Source organism: Pleurodeles waltl, chromosome 6 (assembly GCF_031143425.1).
Source record: "Pleurodeles waltl isolate 20211129_DDA chromosome 6, aPleWal1.hap1.20221129, whole genome shotgun sequence".
Lineage (NCBI taxonomy): Eukaryota > Metazoa > Chordata > Amphibia > Caudata > Salamandridae > Pleurodeles > Pleurodeles waltl.
Window position 1 is genome coordinate 1,068,250,335 of NC_090445.1, and position 21,577 is coordinate 1,068,271,911.

At 46.1% G+C, this 21,577-nt stretch overlaps 1 protein-coding gene across 13 annotated transcripts in view; it reads right to left on the reverse strand.

The window, feature by feature from the left end:
* The window catches only part of EIF4G3 (eukaryotic translation initiation factor 4 gamma 3), a 906,783-nt gene that overhangs the window by 815,948 nt on the left and 69,258 nt on the right, over nucleotides 1-21,577 (reverse strand). For 3 of the 13 annotated variants that reach the window (XM_069240077.1, XM_069240076.1, XM_069240072.1), the window contains exon 1: nucleotides 17,767-18,035. The exons of 9 other annotated variants lie outside the window; for them this stretch is intronic. In XM_069240077.1, the coding sequence (XP_069096178.1) occupies nucleotides 17,767-17,810 (44 nt within the window). In that variant the 5' untranslated portion in view covers nucleotides 17,811-18,035. Of the gene's footprint in view, nucleotides 1-17,766; nucleotides 18,036-21,577 lie in introns of those variants that run through there. One more of the 13 variants, XM_069240073.1, reaches the window with a different exon arrangement.

Here is a 21,577-nt window from a genome sequence, read left to right on the forward strand (position 1 = left end):
ATCCTGAGAAAAGCCAGATCACAAGCGGACCTCCGCTGGGACAATAATAAGATCCTTATCTTCCCGGATTACACCCGCAAGGTGCAAGCCAGATGCCGCTCATACGAGGGAGTGAAACAGAAACTGAGGGCGATGTAAATGACTTATATGCTCCTCTTTTCGGCACGTCTTAAGGTTCTTATGAATGGGAAGGCCTTCTTTTTCGACTCGCCCGAAACCGCGTGTGACTGGCTGACGGAAGAGAATCGAGGAATACGAAGTGGTCCCCCCAGGCCCTAGGGATGGCTGCCAGGTGCTGGATTCTGGCAGCCCCCCGAAGCCGCTGGGGGGGAGCCGACGCACCTGCTCCCGCCGAAGGAGGCAAAGTGACCCGGGCGGCCCCCCAGGGGCAGAGGGACAGCTGAGTCCAGGCCCCCTTGGGGACAACAATATGCCAAATGCCTCTGAACAGGACAACCCAGACGGGCCTTCCGGAAGAGAGTGCCTCAGCCAGTTCCCCCGCTCCCTTGATCCTGGCCCACGGCTGTGGGGTGATGCAAAGAAACTGAACTAGAGACAAGTTCTTCGGCAGGAGAATCGGATTGGCGAGGTGCGAGATTGCAGAACTCCGACTTAAAGGAGGGGTCCACCACTCCAAATTCGCAGTTGACATGTTGTGGGCACAGTTTAGGGTGACAGATGCTTCTGGTAATGGGTTGGGGTCTTTAGGGGGGTCATAGAGAAACAGTTGATTGTAGTTACTCTTTACGGTGTTTACGTAATGTTTTCTTACCTTTATTAAGATGGTCGCGGTGGAACGTCCAGACAGGCCCACTTCACTTAACACCATCCCATCCATGCACAACCTAGGGCAGGCTAATCGAGTCCTCTCCTGGAATGTCAAGGGGCTCCTTGACAAAATTAAAAGGTCTGCGGTATTCTCCTTTGCCCGCGTTTTGCCCCATCCATAATCTTGCTACAAGAGACCCATCCCCTGGGTACCAAATGCCCCGTGCTCATGAGGGGAGGCTACGACAAAGTCTACCACGCAGGGTTCACTAGGGGTTCGAGAGGCACAGCTGTTCTGGTGAATCGCTCCCTGCCCATGGTGGTGATGGCCAACCGGTCTGACCCACAGGGCCGCTATGTGGTCGTCACTGGACTTCTTGGGGGGGGGCAACCCATCAACATACTCAGTGTCTATGCCCCTTCGGGTGCACTGGGACGGCTCCTCGCTCAGCTTAGGGATGTGATGACCGGACTTCCCCTGGGTCTAATCATAATAGAAGGAGATTTCAATTCTATTCTTTGTCCAGAAATAGGCACAACTGGACCAGCATCCCTGAGCTGGATCTCAGGGGCGACTGGGCTGCATAGCTGGGTTGACAGTTTAGGCCTTTGTGACGCGTGGAGGACTTGGCACCCCCGTCGACGACAGTACACGCACACCTCCGCAGCACATCACACCCATGCCAGAATAGATCTCTTCCTCCTGCCGGCCCTTGATGTTCCCCGAATTTCAGGAGTAGAGATTCTTCTTCAGGGGATTTCAGATCACGCACCCGTACTCCTCCATTTTAACAATGTGGAAGCAGCTAGTCGCCCGATGTGGCGGTTAAATGCCTGGTACTTGCATGACGCAGATTACAGCCAGGCCCTTCGGGAGCATATTTTAGATTACTTTGCCTTCAATCTGTGATCCGTATCGTCCCCAGGTACGATCTGGGCGGCATGCAAGGCCACACACTGTCTACACGCCAAGCACCTCCTTCGAGTACGAGAGCGTGCTTGCCTCCAGAAGGTGTCGGGCCTGGAGGCCAGAGCGATGCGCCTAGAGGACCAGCTAAACGACACCATTTCTCCATCAGGGATGCGGCAACTAATCGTAGTGAGGGAAGAGATACAACACACCACCACGGAGGCAGCCAAACACATGTGGCAAGCTTCAGTTGCCCGCGTATACGGTTGGGGGGACAAAAACGGCAAGCTCCTCCACTGGCTCGCCACTCAACCAATGACAAACAGAATTGTGCCAGAGATTATTGATGACTCTGCCGCCCCCTCCAGGACCCCCTAAGAGATAGCGCAGAGCTTTGCCACTTACTACAGGGAACTCTATAAGGAGCGGCCCAGACCCAGGGTAGCGAGAGAGGCCCCCTTGCTCCAAGAGGTGTCCTTTCTGGTGATCTCGGCAGGAGAACGGTGGGACCTTGACGAGCCACTGGACCTACAGGAGGTCGCGGAGGTCATTTCAGGGCTGGCCGCCGGGAGGACACCGGACCCGATGGCTTCCCGGCAGAGCTCTACCAAAAGTTTTGCGATATCCTTATGCCCCACCTGCTCACCATGTATGAGGAGGCCGAAAGAAGGGGGTATCTTCCCCCTGATCTAGACCTGGCTACCATAGTGGTAATCCCGAAAACCAGCCCCCCCCTCACAGTACTGTGCAGATTACCGCCCTACCTCGCTGCTTAATACCGAACTTAAAATTCTATCAACCATCCTAGCCAACAGGCTGAAAAAAGTAACGCCCTCCTTGATTCATCCGGACCAATGTGGCTTCATGCCGACTAGGAGTACCAGACACTGTATAAGGCACTTACATGTGGCCTTGGCCCACTGTCGCCTACTGACCCTCCCCCCCACCCCCAAGTGGCGCTCCTCTTCCTGGATTTCGAGAAGGCCTTCGATACAGTGGACTGGACCTACATTCAGCAAGTGCTGTTAAAAGTTAGGCTCGGGCCGCGATTTCGAGCGCCAGTACGACTCCTATACTTTAATCCAACGGCCCGAGTGCAAGTGAATGGAGTGATGTCCGACCGGTTCCCTATTCGTAGGGGCACCCGCCAAGGATGCCCTCTATCCCCGCTTCTGTTCGCCTTGGCGATTGAGCTTCTGGTGAAGCTTATCCGGGAAGACCCCCTAGTTGAGGGCTGGTCCTGGCCTACCGGAGAGGAGGACCGTATTGCCCTCTATGCAGACAACGTGCTTTTGTTCTTGGCTAATCCAGCCCGCAGCGGTCCTAGGGTGATGCGCTTGCTAGAGCTATTCGCAGAGGCTTCCGGCCTGGTGCTTAATCCCAGTAAATCGCTCCTGATCCCGCTCCACCAGCCAGGGACTGTTATGATTGGCAAAATACAATCCCAATTCGTCGTAATAGTTTCTGCTACCTGGGCATGCAGATTGCAATGCTACCTGAATTGGCCTGGTCCCTCAATGTAGAACCCCTGACACGGAAGGTTAAGGAGGACCTTCAGAGATGGCGGCCCCTACCCCTTAATATCTTAGGCCGGATTGCACTCTACAAAATGATGGTGCTCCCCAGATACCCCTAGTTGCTCCAGAACTACCCCTATCCTATCCCCAAGAAGTGGTTCAGAGAAGTGGAGACTATAGCTCGACAATTCCTGTGGTGCAACTCCTGCCCTCGTATGGCATTTTGCTTTTGCCAGGGTGACTTATATGAGGGTGGGCTGGGGATGTCCAATCTCTACCACTATTACCTTGCAATGCAACTATTGGTGATCAATGACTGGCTGGGAGGTGGCTGGTCAGATCCGGCCTACCGGCGGGAGCTGGTGACACTCAGCTTTCCAGGCTTGATGGGACTACTATACGGCAACCCACTGCCAAGCACGCTCCCAGAAGTGACGAAGGTGGCACTGACGGCGACGGGATGTCGATACCGCCTTACACAACAAACCCCGCTGTGGCAGGGCAAGTGGTTCAAAGGCATCTCAGCACTGGAGGGGTTTCATAAATGGGACCTCATTGACATATCACTGCTTGGAGACATTTGGGCTGGTACTCACATGCGGTCATTTCAGGAGCTTCAACAGCAATTCTCCCTGGCCCCATCCCAATTCCATAAATATTTGCAACTCCGCCATGCACTGCACGTACACATTCGGACTGGGACAATCCTCCCCGAGTTTAGTCCTGTAGAAGCCAAGACGATGATGGGTCACCTGGGCAAAGGGGGAGTGTCACGCATATATCGTATTCTGACAACACACACATCAAGGCCCCTAGATGAACTCCGTGCATGATGGGCGCGCTGGGTGGGTCCAATGGACGATGACGACTGGAGAGACGCCCTTATGGCCGCCCCCGGACGTTGACCATGACCTCCCGACTTCGGGTCGTACAAGCTTACTATCTTCATGCGGCATACCTCTCCCCAATGAGACTCCATATAATGGGCCTCCGGCCCCAGACTGACTGTCCGCGCTGCGCAGCCTCAAACGCAGACTTCTTTCATATGGTGTGGACTTGTCCGCACATGGTATCCTATTGGCAAACAGTGGTGGCCGAGATTGCTGGGGTTTTGCATGAAGAGCTAGACGTCGCCCCAATACACATCCTTTTGGGAGTCCTTGACGGGGTGGGCTCAAATACAGCAGACCGGACATTTATCGGGACGGCCTGCTTGGTGGCTAAGAGAGACATTGCTGCAGGCTGGAAAACAGGGAGAGCCCTCAGCAGTGGAGAAGTGGCGCAGAGGAGTGGACTGGTGCGCTAAACAAGACAAGCTTGTGTACGAGGCAAGGGGCTGTCCCCGCAAGCATAATAGGGTGTGAGGGAAATAGATGGGGGCTTGGGGAGGGGACAATCCCGACAACATAATATTCACTTGTCTAATGCGCTGTCTTGGCTCCATGTGTGTGTATTTCAACCAAGAGACTTTGTTATGTTATGTGCAATTGTCTGACAAGATGCTTGTTTTGCGAGTCCCCCTCCGCGACCTGTTGGTGTTGGGGTTTTATACTGTTGCTATATATAAACTCAATAAAAACATTTATCAAAAAAAAAAAAGGAAACTAGGGCTTTTAGTCCTGAAGATGGCCCTCTAATTAGTTCTTGATAGGGTCGAAACGTTGACTACAAAAATTTGGTTTAGCATATAATGTGACTTCAAGACACCTGGAATGTGGTCTGGGTGAAAAGACCATGTAACATGGTCTGTCTCTTCTTGCCCCGGCCTCGCATGTTAATATCAAAGTAATAATTTTCACCTAGTGTTAATGAAGTGACACCATTCCTGAAATGAAATCAAGGCATGGTTCAGCAGTGTTCTCAACCAGGGTGACTCCCAGCCAGGAAATCACAGAGCTTTTTTTTTTATCCCAGGCCTTCACAGCTTCTGCCCCTCAACCCTACCTCGGCTGCCCCGAAGTACACAAGGTCATGTTAAGGATTTTGAAGGAAACTGAAATTTATGTGGTTGAGGGATCAAGCTCCCTTTCAGCTAACTGCTCCATTCTAAACGCTGGTGTCAGTTTTTCATGCAATGAAAATGTGAATGGTAAAAGCTCCTGTGGGTATAAGATTATCTGCGAACATGAAAACCGCAACCAAACAAGCATTGGCAAAGTCAACAGGCCTCGCAAGATCTTTTGGCTTTGGCAATGTGTTTTGCCATGTTGTACACTACAGTGGCTCCTGCTCAGCATGGCTAAAAGTAGAGTATTGTAGTGTGGATTTGTTTGAATGTCGTAAAGTGGAGAAGGAGGATTAGAGTGTCAGAGTTGAGAAGAGCGTATTAGGTTTCAGTGGCAGAGGTCTGCAGAGTGGGGTGGGATAGGGAGGAGTGGATTCAGGTAGTTGGGTCGACTGGACTGGGTTAGAGTAGAATGGGGTGGATTGGATTAGGGTAGACTGAAGTGGGTGGAGTGAGGTGGGCTGTATTGAAATGGAGAGAGGTGAATGGGATTGGGGCGGATTCAAGTGGGGTTGATTAGACTGAATTGATTAGGTGTTTTGGATTGGAGTGATAGGGGTGGGGTGAATTGGATTGTGGGTGGACTGGAATGGAGTGGGGGGTGGATTCGGTTGTACTGGAGTAGGGTGGGGAGAATTAGACTGGACTGGAGTGGTGTGGATTAGATTTGACTGGAGTGGGGTAGATTAGATTGGACTGGAGTGGGGTAGATTAGATTGGACTTGAGTGGATTGCATTGAACTGTAGTGGTCTGGATGGATTGGAGTGGGCCGGGGTGGGGTGGGTTGGACTGGAGTGGGCTGGAGTAGAGTGGACTGGACTGAAGAGAGTGGGTGGACTGGAAAGAGGTGGATTGGACTGGAAAGAGGTGGATTGGAGTGGATTGGAGTTGGGGTGGGGTGGACTGAACTGGGATGTGGTGGGGTGGATTGGATTGGGCTAGGTGGACTGTAGTAGGGTGGATAGAGTTGGGTAGCCTGGATAGATTGGAGTGTGGTGGACTGGGGTAGAGTAGGGTGGATTGGAGTGGATGTAAATGGGGTAGGATGGATTGGCTGGGGTGTACTGGAGGAGGTGGATTGGATTGGGGTGGATTGGATTGAGGATGGGGTGGACTGGACTGGGATGGATTAGACTGGTGTGGATAGCATTGAAGTGAGGTGGATTGGACTGGGGTGAACTGTGCGGGAGTGGGGTGTATTGGATTGGGGTGGAGGAGTGAAGTGGATTAGAATGAGTGGGGTGGATTGGAATGAGGGGTGGATTAGGGTGTGGTGGATTGGGGTGGACTGGATTAAGTGTGGTGGATTGGGGTGGGGTGTGGTGGAACTAGGGTGGATAAGATTAGAGTGGGGTGGATTGGATTGAGTGGGGAGTACTAGATAGAAGTGGGGTAATATTAAGGTGGTTTGGAGTGGGGTGGGTTTGACTGGAGTCGGGTGGATTAATGTGGACTGGATAGCACTGAGCTGGTAAGGCTGTACTTCTAGGTGACAACTATTATCTTCCTTGAAGGCGCCTGGATTACTTCCTGCAGATGTCACAGGTGTCAGGAAGATGTGATGAAGGTAGGCAGATGATCGAGACCTAATGATGGGCTGTTTTGGCCTTTTTACTGCCACAGCGAGCACACTTGTCAAACAAAGAAGGCATTTTATCTGACAAAATACCTCAGTATTCTGACAAAAAATAACAGAAAAGGGCAGGAGAAGGTAACAGACGTTAAGTAAAGGTGTTGTCATCAAATTCTTTCAAAATAGTTTTGTGAAAAAAACCTACAAGGGTCAAGCTCAATGCTTCAGGGTCCTGTGAGCAGAAGCCGGGAAAAAAGAATTGACAACTGCTGGGCATGATGGGATGCTGATGGTCCCTGGGGTCTTGAAGGTAGTGTCTCTATTTTACACATATAATGGCAGCCTATGAGGCTACTCTGCCCTGCTCTCCTTCATCTCTATCATAAGAAAGGGGTTTGTGAAGGAAATTGATACTGTTTGCAAACATCTTAAATTAAACTCATTTGTCATTTATTGGCCCTTATTTGACTTTGTGATGAGGTATTGGGCTATTGTGGCCTAGATATACAGGCTGCATTATTTGTCTCTAAGTGTGTTTTTTAGAGGCCTTCCTGAACAAAGGCGGAAATCTCCACTTAAGAAGATATATTAAAGAACTGCACTGGGGTCCCCGCACGTGGACGGGACTATTCAGTGCTTTTGACTACACACGGAAATTCCCTATGAGAGAAACACTGGTGCTTTGCAATATTTCGAACAAGTTGTCATCTTTTGAGAAGAGCACCCACAACAAAAACAAAAGAAAACATGAGAGGAAAGTGAAAAAAGATGACTTTGCGAAATAAAAGAAAGTTTACCCATTGGGCATGTTTTTGCCAATCACAAGCTTTCTGCTTGCAGGGCACTAGAAGATAAAAAGAACAAAATAGTACCTCAATCACGTAGGAAGCAATGGACAGGCACTAATTAAGTTGAATCAGTAAGTGCTTTGTCCCTGCTCCACACAGAGGAGCGGAAATGATGCCAGGCATGCCTTGATGAATTACAAGGCTGAAAAGAAGAGTGCCATGCAAACCAAAAATGGTGAGCGACAGGCAGGCTTCAAGCCCTTCACTGTAAAAAACAAAGTCTCGCAAGTGAGATGCATGCACTACCCATGCTCTCACAGGGTCGACCCTAAAAAAAAGGAAAGTACTGGGTCTCTAATGTTTAAAAATATATATATATATATTTTAAGTTCCGAGTATTGATGGTGCTATTGATTCCAATGACTGGGTTCAATGTGATGAGCGTCAAAGACCCATTGATAGGGGACAGAAACATGTTTCAGCTAGTAGATGTTGAATTACCCAGGTGTTTCAAGACTTAAAACAAAATACAGGTGAGAATAACAGAGCATAACGTAACAGGCTCTGAACATTACATTCTTAGAGGTATGCACTTTAGTTTTATCTCATTTCTAGTTCAACATTCTCTTCCAAGGAGTTGTTCTCAGATTTTTTTTTCTGGCTCCTCTGTCATCTTTGCATGGAGAATAAGGGGTTCAGGTTTAGTGCGGTCACTTAATTTTTGCACTGTGGTACATAGTGCAACTAGGACTGAACCGCAGCATTGACAATACAAGAAAATTGCACCTGGGTTAGGAAATGAGAATCAGCATCAAATATTCTATTACTTGATGACTAGTTGAAGAGAGCACTACCATTGCTGGGCATCATGCATTAATGCACATCAACATAAACCTGTGCAGTGATCCCGTTTGTGCAAACTGATGGTTAATGTTGTGGGAACCGAAGATACTTACTTGTTCCTCACATTCAGAGGTGAAGGATGCATCCCAGTCAAGTAAATCGTTAACAATAATCAATAGCGGACTACCGATAAATCTAAAAATGTAAGGGGCCGTTCTAAGCAATCTGGCAGTCCTCTGCTAACCTGTTAGTGTTCTCTCGCTCCTGTACTCACACCCTCACCCATTCTCTGATCCTCCTCTTAAAAAAGGTCTTCTGAGCCATGAACATAATTAGGACCATTTTTCTTCTTCCCCTGGCAGAACTAGAGACATGGCATTCTTATCTTCCTGTCCCAGAGGGTCATCTCCTTTACCAGGGAGACTCCTACCCTGAATCTAGAGGCAGCACAATAACAAGGTGCATCTGTTTGTCAATGTTTCTTTAGTTTGATAGGCCTAAGACCTGCTTATTACATAGTTAAGATAGCTTGTGAAAGGCCTATCGTTGTACTTGCTATGTATTGGTTTACTCCTATCAAATCTGTTTTTGTAGGAGGAGGAAGGGAACTTCTTGGTCACTGTCCTGAAAAGAGTTTGTCAGATTTCTTCATCTTTTGCTTTCCCACTAACATGCTGTTTTCTAGTCTGAAAGGCCAAATGGACCATGTCCTCAACTCTGTCACAAAGAGGTCGAGTACCTAAAATGATATTTTAATAAGACAGTCCTGCTACACAGTGTCCATCTTTAAATCTCAAAGCTGAAGCTACCTGTGAACTTGCAGGATGCTCTTGCCAAATGGAAGCAACCTTTAACCCATCCAAGAATGAATCGGAAATTAAACTGATTAGTGTCTATATTTGTGCAGTAATGTACAAAAAGTTCTGACCCTCCTGCATCTCAGTAACTAGGTCCTGGAAATCTTCCATCAAAGACTTGGCATAATGTAAAGAGGTAATTTCAAACACATCAGCTACCATGGTCTGTCGACTAACAGAGTTTGGAGAAATACTGATTTTTCCCTTTTCCAAACGGAACAGTGTAGTCATTAATCAAGGAACAGAAATCCTTCTGGGGTCATGCCGTATCGCTGTTTGTTCAGACCTCACATTGCTCATTGGCTCGAAGTCTTTCTTCGTCTTATCTTCTTCATGTTCTTGTGACAATGATGAGGCAAGTGAAATGAAGCAAAAAGAACTGAAAACCCTGATGACACTTCAAAAGATGTTCACGACCTCGCTTTTAAGCCAACCATGAATGCAGGCTACACAGCAGAGGCTACAGTCTAGACCAGTGTTTTTCAACCACTGTTCCGCTGCACACTAGTGTGCCGCGAGATGTTGCCTGGTGTGCCGTAGGAAAAATTCGAAAGATTTTAAAAAAAAAAAAAAAATGTCAAATTTCCGCCCACTAGGGCGGCGGGCGCCGGACTGTGGCATTGTGAACGGGTCGTTACGACCACGTCCACGCCAGCGCCAGCGCCAACCAGCTTCTCGAAAGCCCGTTGCGCGTTCCCATGTCTCCATGGGAACGCTCCGGGCGTCGATGACGCGTTTCCCTGTTTCCAGGGAAACGCTTCAGGACTTCCGGGGGAGTGGTGAAAAGGGGGCCGGAGCCGAAAGAGAGGGAGAGCGCGACGAGGTCAGGACGAGACGAAGGAGTCTCGTCGAGGAGCAGGACGAGGAGGACGAGAAAGCGGCGGTAACGAGAGACAAGGAGAAGGGGGTCTACCACGGAGAAGGTAAGGTTACACATATCTGTGGTCTAGTTCTAAAACATGTGGTCTGAATGCAAAAAGTTAGAGAAAACCATAGCAAGGCTGCCAGGTCTAACAGTATTATTGTTGTAGTTACAGCTAATTTTAGTAAAATTGAGTGCTCAAAATTGAGGTGAGCTACAGCGAGTTAATAAGAATTAAGGATGTATCATACACCTCTTTCTCTCATACACACCAAAACACAAGTTGTTTCTCAAGCAGAGTACCTAGGATTCAAAACTAGAATGGCACTTACCTCACAGAAGGAGTTCACCGGGGGCATCATGGAAGTGTTCATCGGGGGCATCATTGAAGATTTCATTGGGGGCATCGTGGTGGAATTCATGGAGGAATTCATCATGGAGTTATGCATATATGTACTTTTATTCTGGTAACATTGAGCCCCATAGCAATGAAAGTTCCAGCACTTTAACTGTAGAAAGATGACACAAACCACAGGTGTTTCAGGTGATTAGAAAGATAAGTGGTTCAGTGCCCTAGAATAGTCACAGTGTGTGGCTTCCAGGGACCCCGATGCCGCATAAACTTGCTGCAGAGGTGCTGAACCAATTTGATGTCTAAGTAACCAGATGCTTCTAAACCAGCGTCTCCGAGGTTTCAGATTGAACTCAGTCTCCAAAACCTGATACTTGACCCTTGAAACTGCGCCGTTAGTGTTAAAAACACCATGCTATCTTAATCCTTCTGGCGTGTGCAACGTTTTTGTTTGCCATTAAAGAAACAAATATTAAACCATGCTTGAATGTCGGAACTGGTTACTAAACTTTTTGAATCCCACCACTGATGTTAAGGACTATAAATAGCTCCGGTGTCACTGTTACACTAACAGGAGGAGGACAGGAGGAGACATCGCAGTAGATCGCCGATGAGCAGAAGAGCGCCAATGGATCTGGATTTGGAGGAAACATGAGCAGAAGAGCAGAAGAGCGCTGACTGATGATCTGGATGGAGACATGCGCAGAAGAGTGCTGAGTGTGACGGACAGCGGCTATCTGGAGGAGACAAGCGCAGTAAGTACTGAGTGACAGTGAGATACTGCAGTGATGGACAAGTTTTTGAAAAGGAAAGAACTGGACTCTGAACAAAATTTGGAGCCAGATGAGAGCCCAAGTATGAGTGGGGATCAAAAGAAAGCAAAGATGGTTAGCTCAAGCAAATTCTCTGGCACAAGGCAATATAGCGAAAGCTATATTTCATTTGGATTTACTTTCACCGGAGATGCAAACAAACCAACTCCACTGTGCGTGGTGTGTGGTGAAAAGCTAGCTAACAGTGCTATGGTCCCAAGCAAACTTAAACGCCATCTCCAAACGAAACACCCTTCGCTTCAAAACAAGAATGCGGACTATTTTGTTCGCCTGCGTGAAAACACGGAGAAAGAGGCAACTTTCATGAGAAAAACCACAAAGGTAAATGAAAGAGCTCTTAAAGCTAGCTATCAAGTTGCTGAACTTATAGCCAAGTCAAAAAAGTCGCACACTGTGGCAGAGACATTAATACTTCCCGCCTGCAAAGCTATTGTACAGGAGATGCTCGGACCTGAAGCAGCTAAGGAAATAGCCAAAGTCCCTCTCTCAGACAACACAATTTCCAGACGTATTAATGACATGTCTGCAGACATCGAAAGTGTGGTTTTGGAAAAGATCCGTATCAGTGAGACATTTGCATTGCAACTTGACGAGTCTACTGATATCAGTGGACATGCTCAACTCTTGGCCAATGTGCGATTTGTTGATGGTGATGCAATTAGAGAAAACTTCTTTTTTTGCAAGGCATTGCCAGAAAAAACAACAGGAGAAGAAATTTTTCGGGTCACATCAGAATACCTTGAACAAGGAGGACTTAAGTGGGAAAACTGCACAAGTGTCTGCACCGATGGAGCTGCAGCCATGGTCGGGCGCACCAAAGGCTTTGTAAGCAGAGTGAAGGAAAGAAATCCAGATGTTATTGTTACGCATTGTTTTTTACACCGTGAGGCCCTCGTAGCCAAGACTTTACCAGCAGACCTAGTTCATGTGTTGGATGATGTTGTGCGCATGGTAAACTTTGTAAAGTCACGACCCGTGAAAACTCGCATATTTGCAGCTTTGTGTGAGGAGATGGGAGCGAAGCATAAAACCTTGCTGTTTCATACGGAGGTCCGGTGGTTGTCGCGTGGCAAGGTCTTGGTTCGTGTGTATGAGCTGCGGGAGGAACTTAAAGTGTTTCTGACAAATGAGAGGTCAGATTACGCAAAGCTGCTTGCAAGTGATGAGTGGTGTGCAAGGCTGGCATACCTGGCAGATATATTTCATCATCTGAATGAACTGAACACACGAATGCAAGGCCGAAATGAAAACCTGCTTACGAGTACAGATAAAATAAATGGATTCCGTTCAAAGGTGCAACTCTGGCATCAACACGTGGAAAGTGGCAATCTTGAAATGTTCACACTCACCAAGCAATGGCAAGGTGTTCACACTGCTGCACTGTGTGAGATAATAGTTAAACATTTAAAAACTCTCGAGGAGAAGTTGTCATTTTATTTCTCTTCAGTCTCCACTGAATGCCTTGACTGGGTTAGGGACCCTTATAGCTCAGCATCAGTTGGTGGAAAGGACATGACTTTACAGGAGCAGGAGGAACTAACTGAACTGAGACAAAATCGTGGTTTCAAGCTAAGATTTGCTGATCTACCTTTGGACAGTTTTTGGTTGGATACTGCCAAGGAGTTCCCCCTTCTGGCAAACAAAGCTATTTTGACATTGCTTCCATTTTCCACTACATATCGGTGTGAGATGAGCTTTTCAAGCATGATTGCTATAAAAACTAAATACAGAGAGAGACTGAGAGCTGTTGACGAAGAGCTACGTGTGTGTCTTTCTTCGATTCCAGCCAGAATATCAGCTTTGTGTTCAGCCAAACAGGCCCAGGTTGCGCACTGAATAAAGTATTTTATAATTTTTCATATTTCTGCTAACTTACTATTTCATAATAAAGTAATTATAAAATACTTTCTTTGTGTTTATTTGATTCCTATTCAAGAGAATTACTTTATATATAGTCAATATAGGCACAGTTACATTTTTTTAACATTTTCTAATGGTGTTGTGCCTCGTGATTTTTTTCATGAAACAAGTGTGCCTTTGCCCAAAAAAGGTTGAAAAACACTGGTCTAGACAATGTTTTAAAATGGCTCTCAGAAAAGACTGCTTAAAAGATAGTGTCTGGTTAAGTAAATTTTACAACTGAATTTCTGCAAGGTGCTCTCAGTATCCATCCAAAAGGCAAAAGAGAAATAATCAAACTGACTAATTCAGACTCAAATATTCTTTATTTGATTGTTTAAAACAATCATAAAAGACCAACTGTCTAGATAGCTTCAAACACCTACCTTGAGGGCCCTGGACATAGTGGATCCATTAAGTGCATCTGCCTTCCACTGCCTATGTGCCACTTTTGTTTAAGCACATGGTCTGACTGAAAGGCGCACCACCCTCCCCCCCAATACTTTCTAAGGCAACAGAAATCGTTGCCCTGCCTTGAGTCATCTCCTTCAAGCTGGGCCAAGAAGATCTATTCAGGCGTGGTGCATCGCAAAACTGTTAAACATATGTGACCGGTGGAGCCAGCCTTTGCCAAACCCAGAGGAGAGGTTTGGCACATACATGAATCTGTGACCAGCACTATGAAACTAACATGCAACAGCTCCTTGAAGCAAATGCAGCATACTCCAACGGTAACTTACGGTTACCCTATAAACCGCATAAACTTTGAGCTCTATCCTCCTCCATGCCGGTAAGGGTTGCTGTGAACTCCACTCGATTCAATTAATCTAGGCAAAGTGGACCAGTAAGTGGCCCACTGCAGCAGGCTCAGAAAACCTAAAATAATCTGTACTCTAACAAATTCAAAAAATAAAATAAAAGCAACCCTTGAGAGGTATTCGGAGCATCTATCCCACACAGGAGGAATAACACGCGTGTCAGGGGGTGATTGGGGCAAGGAGCACTTTTATGACCACCACCGGTATTGTGTGGCGTTAAATTACCTCAAACACTAAAAACAGAAAGTAGTGAGATGACGGGGACGTAACTGCTACCCAATGAATTCTACACAACGGTGAATATAAGTGCTGTTTTAGATAGGACTGCTATCAAGCTTCTGCGATATGTTTTTTTTTAAAATCATGCCACAAGCTTTTCTCGAAACAGTGACCTTATATGCTTTCTACAATCTATGCTGACACCTCTGAAAGAAACTGCAGCTTTTAGATTTTGTACGTATCTCTTTCTTTATAACGCAAGGGGCCTCATGAAAAATCCTAGCGTTTTGCCCAAAAGGCGTAATGATGATGGTTTGGTTAATTACGCAATACATGTGATGTGGAAAGGCTTTGCGGACTTGAGTTTTGGGCATCTTGGTTCAGTTCAGATCAGTGATAAGTGACAACGCCCGCCCTCATGTTATCTTTAAGAATTGCCTATATGAACTACAATCGCACAATTACAAGCAATGTTCATCAATCCACTCCAGTTGCTATCTGTATGGAACTTCACAGAAAATCGCTGATCCTTAACTTTAAAATCAGCCCACATTAAAGCAACATAAGCAAGAATGCTCCAACTCCATCTGTTCAAACCATCATCTTTAAGAGTAGCACTCATATCCACTTTATTCCTCAGCCACAAGAATCTTCCCCAATAATTCACTTTAATTCAGACCATAAGAACTAGTCCACTTCACAATCATCATCTATCATCTTAAAGATAACTCCACGCAGTACGTAGTCCTTGTCACTCTTCAGATAAGTAAACGAACAAAATAATGACTGCTGCTACCACATGGGATTCGTTTCCAACAGGGATGATATAAAGGCAGCAAAAGTAGAGTTGAAAACAGCAGAATAAATCAGTCAGGTATGTTGAAAAAAAAAAAAAACACACGCTATTAATTTTCCAGAAGTGAAAAAGGAGTCTAGTGACCCAAGTAAGGGGAAGAACATTCTAGGCCTTAGCTGCTAGTATTGTGAAGGCCTCATCCACTGAGTCGGTCATGTTGTATATAGGGAATCAACCATTCAGGTTGGTCCAAGAGGGCCGCAGAGAAGAAAGGGCAAGATATCTGGAGAATCAGTGATAAATTATGATGTTTCCAGAGCTATAAGAAATCCAATAGAAAAAATCTAAGGCATTGGCAACCAGTATGCTGAGCGATCTGTAGAATATGTTAAGAACGAAAAGGATGAAATATGCATGCACCTAACAAAGCCATCCCCATAAAGAGACAACCTACATTAATGCACTTCATGCAACGGAGGCTATCTCCTCCAGCTCTCACCTCTTGAGTGTACACCAAGAGACTTCTGCACTTCAATCCTCTCCTTTAGTACTTAACTTGCCACTAGGACACAATCTTAACCACCGCACAGAAAAGAAACAAGAACAGAGAAAAGCAGACCATGTCCCAAAGGTCACATCCCTTAAATAATGTGCCCGACAGCAAGGATGTTAAAGGGAGCAAGTAGGTTGGGTGGTGCTAGGATGTTTGAGAAATGCTCCAAGTGTAGACAAATCTGTTACAGCACAACAGGAGTTCCATACATAAGTTAATATGGTACGGCTACATAAAGCTAACTGGCACTGTAAAATAAGTATTTGGAACTAAATAAAGATCTTTCTCAAATTAAAACCCTACACACAAGGATCCTATAAAAAATACCCCCTTACCAACAAAGTTTGACCTGTGGTTGGAACAATACAGAAACTACAAGAATTAGAATCATTCTTGCTTAGGAGAGTACACCGAAAACGCTTCTGATGAGACAACAAAAGCCAAAGTAGGAACAAACCCAATGTCATAATAGCTGTAAGTATGGAAACTCTGCACAGGACATAATTAGATTACACAGAACATAGCAACGGATATTATCGCGGCATGCCCATACTCGGGAATTTGCTTAAATGCTTTGACTGCTTGTCAAACCATAAGTAAGCACAGACACAATATAAGGGCACAAACTGAGGACGTTAGTTTAGGGTGTTTCTACAGCAAAGTTACAACCAGAGACATGATTTCATAACAGCTGGCTGTAAGCGGCAGCAAAGTCAGAAATCTCATAGGGATAGAGTCCCTACTGTAAGAGTATTGGTTGTGTACAGCAAAAGCCTTAAAGGAAGAAGCAAACAAAATCTGATTACATCAGTTTTTCTATACTGGAAAAAGTAATTTAAACAGTAAACTTTAACAAAGTATGAAAGTTCCAGGAAGACGAGGCATTCTACATGCAGGAGAAAGGTTAGTGTACACAAAGAACGGTTTGAAGGCATGGTAAGATACCTTTTTAGGCGCATAACCATTATTTCAGCAGACAGTGCTCTACAACACACATGCATGGGTGACATTTTCAAGGGAGAACAGCTCATATAACAGCACAATCTCATACATACAAACAGTCTGCTTCTATGACACAATATCCTGCAAAAAGACTAGGCTCGAAACAGCTAAAGGAAGCGAAGTGGAGTCGACACAATATTGGTTGCGGGCCTGCTCAGGCCTACAGTAGCACTGGTATTTCCATGGTCAATAACTGCTGGGCAGTCACACCCTCTCCCGTGAAAGAGGCTTATGTACAGTAACAGCATTCACAGTCCACGCAAGTACTTCAACGCGGGACTGCTCCGAACTTCAAGTAATCGCACGTACATAACTCTACAGATCACAGAAAGGCTCCCATGTAACGTGGCAGTATACTTAGAAATACGTATTTACCCATAACATTTGTATGGTAGGAGCTCCCACTACATGAGATGCTCTTATATACAAGCAGCCTCCAAACAGAATGGCAGGAATCCCAATGAGAATGGCATGCAAACGAGCACGCAGCCTGTGGGTGGCATGGCAAAAATGCTCATTAGAAAACAGAATTTACTGCATTTAGAGCTAATGTCCACAAACAGATTTCAAAGAGTATGACACGGGCGTTTTGATAGGTAACAAATCACTGCGTGAGGTCCCACACAGCCGTCAGGTGACGTGAAAAAAATATCCTTAAGAAAACACCGGTAATGGCATGTAAACAAATTTCTATACTACCACAGGAGTTCGCACTAGAAAACAACATTGACTGCAAGGCATGTGAACAAGCAGCTATCGGAAACTGTGGTAGGGGATCGGATAAGAGGGGCTAATAGGGACAAAGAGTTCTACTGACCGATTTACCGGAGAAAACACAGGCCCTGTCGACTACTGAAAATCCCCATATGCATAACCGGATAATTTCTGGAAGGCAGACTAAATAACAAACCATGCGTTTTCTCGGCTGGAGAATCAATCAAGCTCTAAACATAAACGATATGTATCTTAACTGTGTGTGCGCTCGAGCTACAGCCTGGGCACAATATAATGCGTCCTTCAGGTGCCTTCGAGAGCACTTCAACAAATCTATTTATGCCCGGGGAGCCACATGTTGAAACAGTGAACACAAAAAGCTATTTCAATTTCAAGCATGGCAGTTTTCTTCAAGCCCTGGACGGCTTAATCCATTAATAAGAGCATGAAGGATACAGTTGGTCTGCCTGTGGTGGAACCAGATAGTGGAACTGAACCATTTAAATTCTGGGGGAGCTCCTGCGACTGGAGCCGCTGGCAGACATTGAAACGCGATGGAAATACCTCCGATTTCACCGTTTGTGCGCGTTTTCCCAGATGGGTTGTGCTGGACCTGTTCCAGCTGCTGTGGACCCAGCAGTGCTGCGTGGACGCCTGGATTTCCTTGCCTCGCCGTCGGCGGTACGCTGGATCCGGCTGGGAGGAAGAGTGGTTCTGACGTGTCTGAGCGCACAGACCCGAGGTGCCCGCTGCAGTGCGCAGTCATGTGACCATGAGCAGGCAGCCCATGTGAGCTCACAAAAACAAGCTCCCGCGCTGCTCCAGCACTGCAGGAGCAAGATAGGCTGGGCTTGAGAGCACATGCACCAGCAGACACAGTACGTTCAATTCTACACTGTAAACAAAAACAGACAGGTATTCCGAAGGCTACTCGAGGTTACTGCTGCCAGCCCAGCTCTCTCCGGGGAAACAGGAGAACCAGACTGGCACGCACGGAAGAGCTGTTTGCTCACCATTTTGGAGCAGAAGGCGCACTTTGCCAGTTCACGCACACAGCACTATGCTGCCTGCACACACTGATACAAATGCGAGGGGGCCACATACAGCCGAAAAAAGTGCGCATGCCACCTGCCCAGTCATCAAGAAGGGCCCGGGAGTGTCTGCCTGGTGAAGAGGAACGAGAAAGCACGCGGTCTGTCCTGCGAGAAGCAGAAAGGGAACTCCAAGTACACCCCTGCCTGCACTGCATCTGAATGGGGAGAGACAAGATGCTCCACGACCCATCCATCGTGTACATCAGGGCAGAACAACGAGGAGAAAGCTGTCTTTCCGAAGCTCACCGCCCACAATAGTCCCCACACGCAGTATGTCATGTAAATAATTCGATTAAACAGTCAGGGCTGCTGAATGCTAAATTATAAGGCCGACAAGCTGCACTGGCTGCTACAAAATATAACCCGCGCAATTGACCAACAGTCTACTAACGACTACTCACAGGTAGGTAATAGAGAATTCACTAATCGAGTCAAAAGACTGCAGTGAAGTTGGCTATTGATTTAACCACAGATACCACCAGGGAAACGTTTATTTTGGGACACTGTGGCCTCTGAGAAAGCAAAGAAACTGCAGTCAACATCTTTACCTCCACAGGTACGGTTTTCTTGCCAGAGACCAAGCACATCAGGAACGACCCTTGGTGATAGTAGGTTAGTGTGAAACAGGAGAATGTCAGCTCAATGTTAGTAGTGTGGTGAAGGGGGCATTTCGTGAGATGGTACACTGCTGAGGAACCAGCGCCTGTAGAAGTGAGGACGAAAGGCAACCAGCTTCACTTGAAACAGTAAACTCTTGCTTCGAAGAGGCAAAGATAAACGGACAAGGAAGAATGCTGCTTCGGGTAGAAGGAGAATTATTAAACAACCTGACTTCAGTAAGCAGAAGACTGAGAAACAATTCTCCTGTCTAACTTAGCATTTATATGTGTCAACGTCCAAATACTGCATTAAAGAGCTACAATCTAAACCAATGACTGCATCACCTGCCAAACAATGTTGCAAAAGCTTTACTGTATTCTGCTGGGTTAGGGCAGAAATTTCTCTAACTAAACTGACAAAGCAAAAATCAAAGATAACGTCATCATCAAATTGCATCCAAAAGGACGCCGTAATACTGCCTAGAGATAGGGCACCATTTGGACAGCGGGGCAAAAGTGATGCATTTACTCAAAAGAGCTTTGTGAACGAAGCCCTAAAATGTTTTCTGCAACTAAGGAGGAGATATGCCACCTGCTGTGTTACAGAGAACAAGAAATCTAACAAGAAAGTACAAAGCGGGTTCAATGACAGCTTCGAAGCCAAACATTCACTAAGCTCAGTCACTTGGATTCCCCCTGAACACCAATCTAACCCTCAAAAAACACACTGCCAAAAGAAAATTGGCCTGGTACCATCTCTCTCTTCTACAGAAAGTAGAACTGTTTCTTCCAGAAAGCACCTTGAGAACCGGTAGTCAAACCCACAAACTCGGGCATCTGTATGGCCATAATACTCTTCTGTTTGGCCATAATACTCTACTGCATGGCCCACCTGGGACTCCACATTGGTGCCCCATACGGGTATCCCACACACCGCAACATATCTCACTAAGGGCCATAAAAATAGGTAACCTCACTCTTATCCTACTTAATGTAACTCCTTTGGCTCCCTTTGCCAGCCTGCGGCGCCATCTTCAAAACCAGCTGCATCACTACCTGCAGCACTGCTTATGCTGCAGACCAGCGTTCCTTCTTTGGTGGTTCTCGGCACACCCATAGCCAGGACACTATTAGATCGTACAGTAAGAAATGCAAAAAAAAGGAAAAAACAGAACAGCAGGCCTTTCCATCTATGAACCAAGAATGTGGAACAACATGCCTGTATCCATCAGGACCACCCTAAAATGTTCCAATTTAGGAACGAGTTTTAGACACTTCTTTAAAGAATACATCACAATGCATTAACGCTTAACAGCACAGCTTCTTCTATTACTTGTTGAGGTTATGTTGGTCTTTGACCAAGTACAGTACTTCATTGCCTTTCTGCTAGGTTTGCGTTACAGACACATCATATATATATATATATATAAACACACACACACATAGATAGATACACAAAAACGCAAAGAGATCCAAAATTAAATGTAGAACAGTGATGCGTCTTCCAAAATTTCTTTGGGGTTAAAAAAAAAAAACACTAAAGTGAAAACTCACTTGACATTCTACATCGTAACAAATATTCTGTTAAAATTATCATCATTACACTTTGCAATTAAGGAGGTTGCACCCATCCTCCTGTCCTTAGAATCCCCTTTATTATCTCTAGGCCTGGTACATATTCATTCTGTCAAGCATGTCCATGTACGTTTACTCCAACTCTTCTTATTAAGTGCAAAAACTAGCATGGTAAATATAATTCCAGCAGATAAACACACACCCAAGCTCGGGATCGTTCTCTGCCCCCAAACTCGCCATGGCGAGGCTAAATATTCCCCCAACAACAACTTTCTATCATTAACATTACATTTCTCCTATCCTACCCCAAATCCGGTTACCTGGCAATTGAAGATATTTCTACTTGGTTCCACTGAAACATGTAAGTTCTATTACTCTTACAGACAGGTCCAATATACCAGTGCGTCTTCAAAATAAAATATTATCTGGTTTGCACTCTTACATTTACAGAACCGGCAGTATAAAATGGCTGCACAAAATCACTGCAGAAGCATCAGTAACAGACCACAGGAAAAATGTGTTTTTGTTACAGTCCACCAGATGCATTAAAATGGTAAAATATTCAGACAATCTGAGCCTTTTTAAGCATTCATTACAATGGAAATGTGTGCACAGGCAAGAAAGGGAGGGGGGCGGGATGAGAAACGGACGGCAGGCAGAGAAACAAGTGCGATCACAAAACCCAGCACACTGGCTGAGCCAAACTCCTAGGACTGAAAAGGGCCTTTGTCCCTCCGGTGCACTGGAGGCTTTTGAAAGCTTCAGTGTTCGCCAAGAAGAACATAGAGGCGGGAGGAGGAGCGCTGTCTCTTCAGGGGATGTCTCCAATCTTGACAGCAAGCAATCTTTAAAAAATGTGCTGGACTTGGCACACATTAAGTGTCAACACAGGTGAAGGATCAGCTCATGCGGGGCACTGCTGGCACGCAGTTCTCATACCGCACACTGCCACCCCGCAATACAAACACTGAGCTCCACTGCTCTGCTAGCAACGTGCTC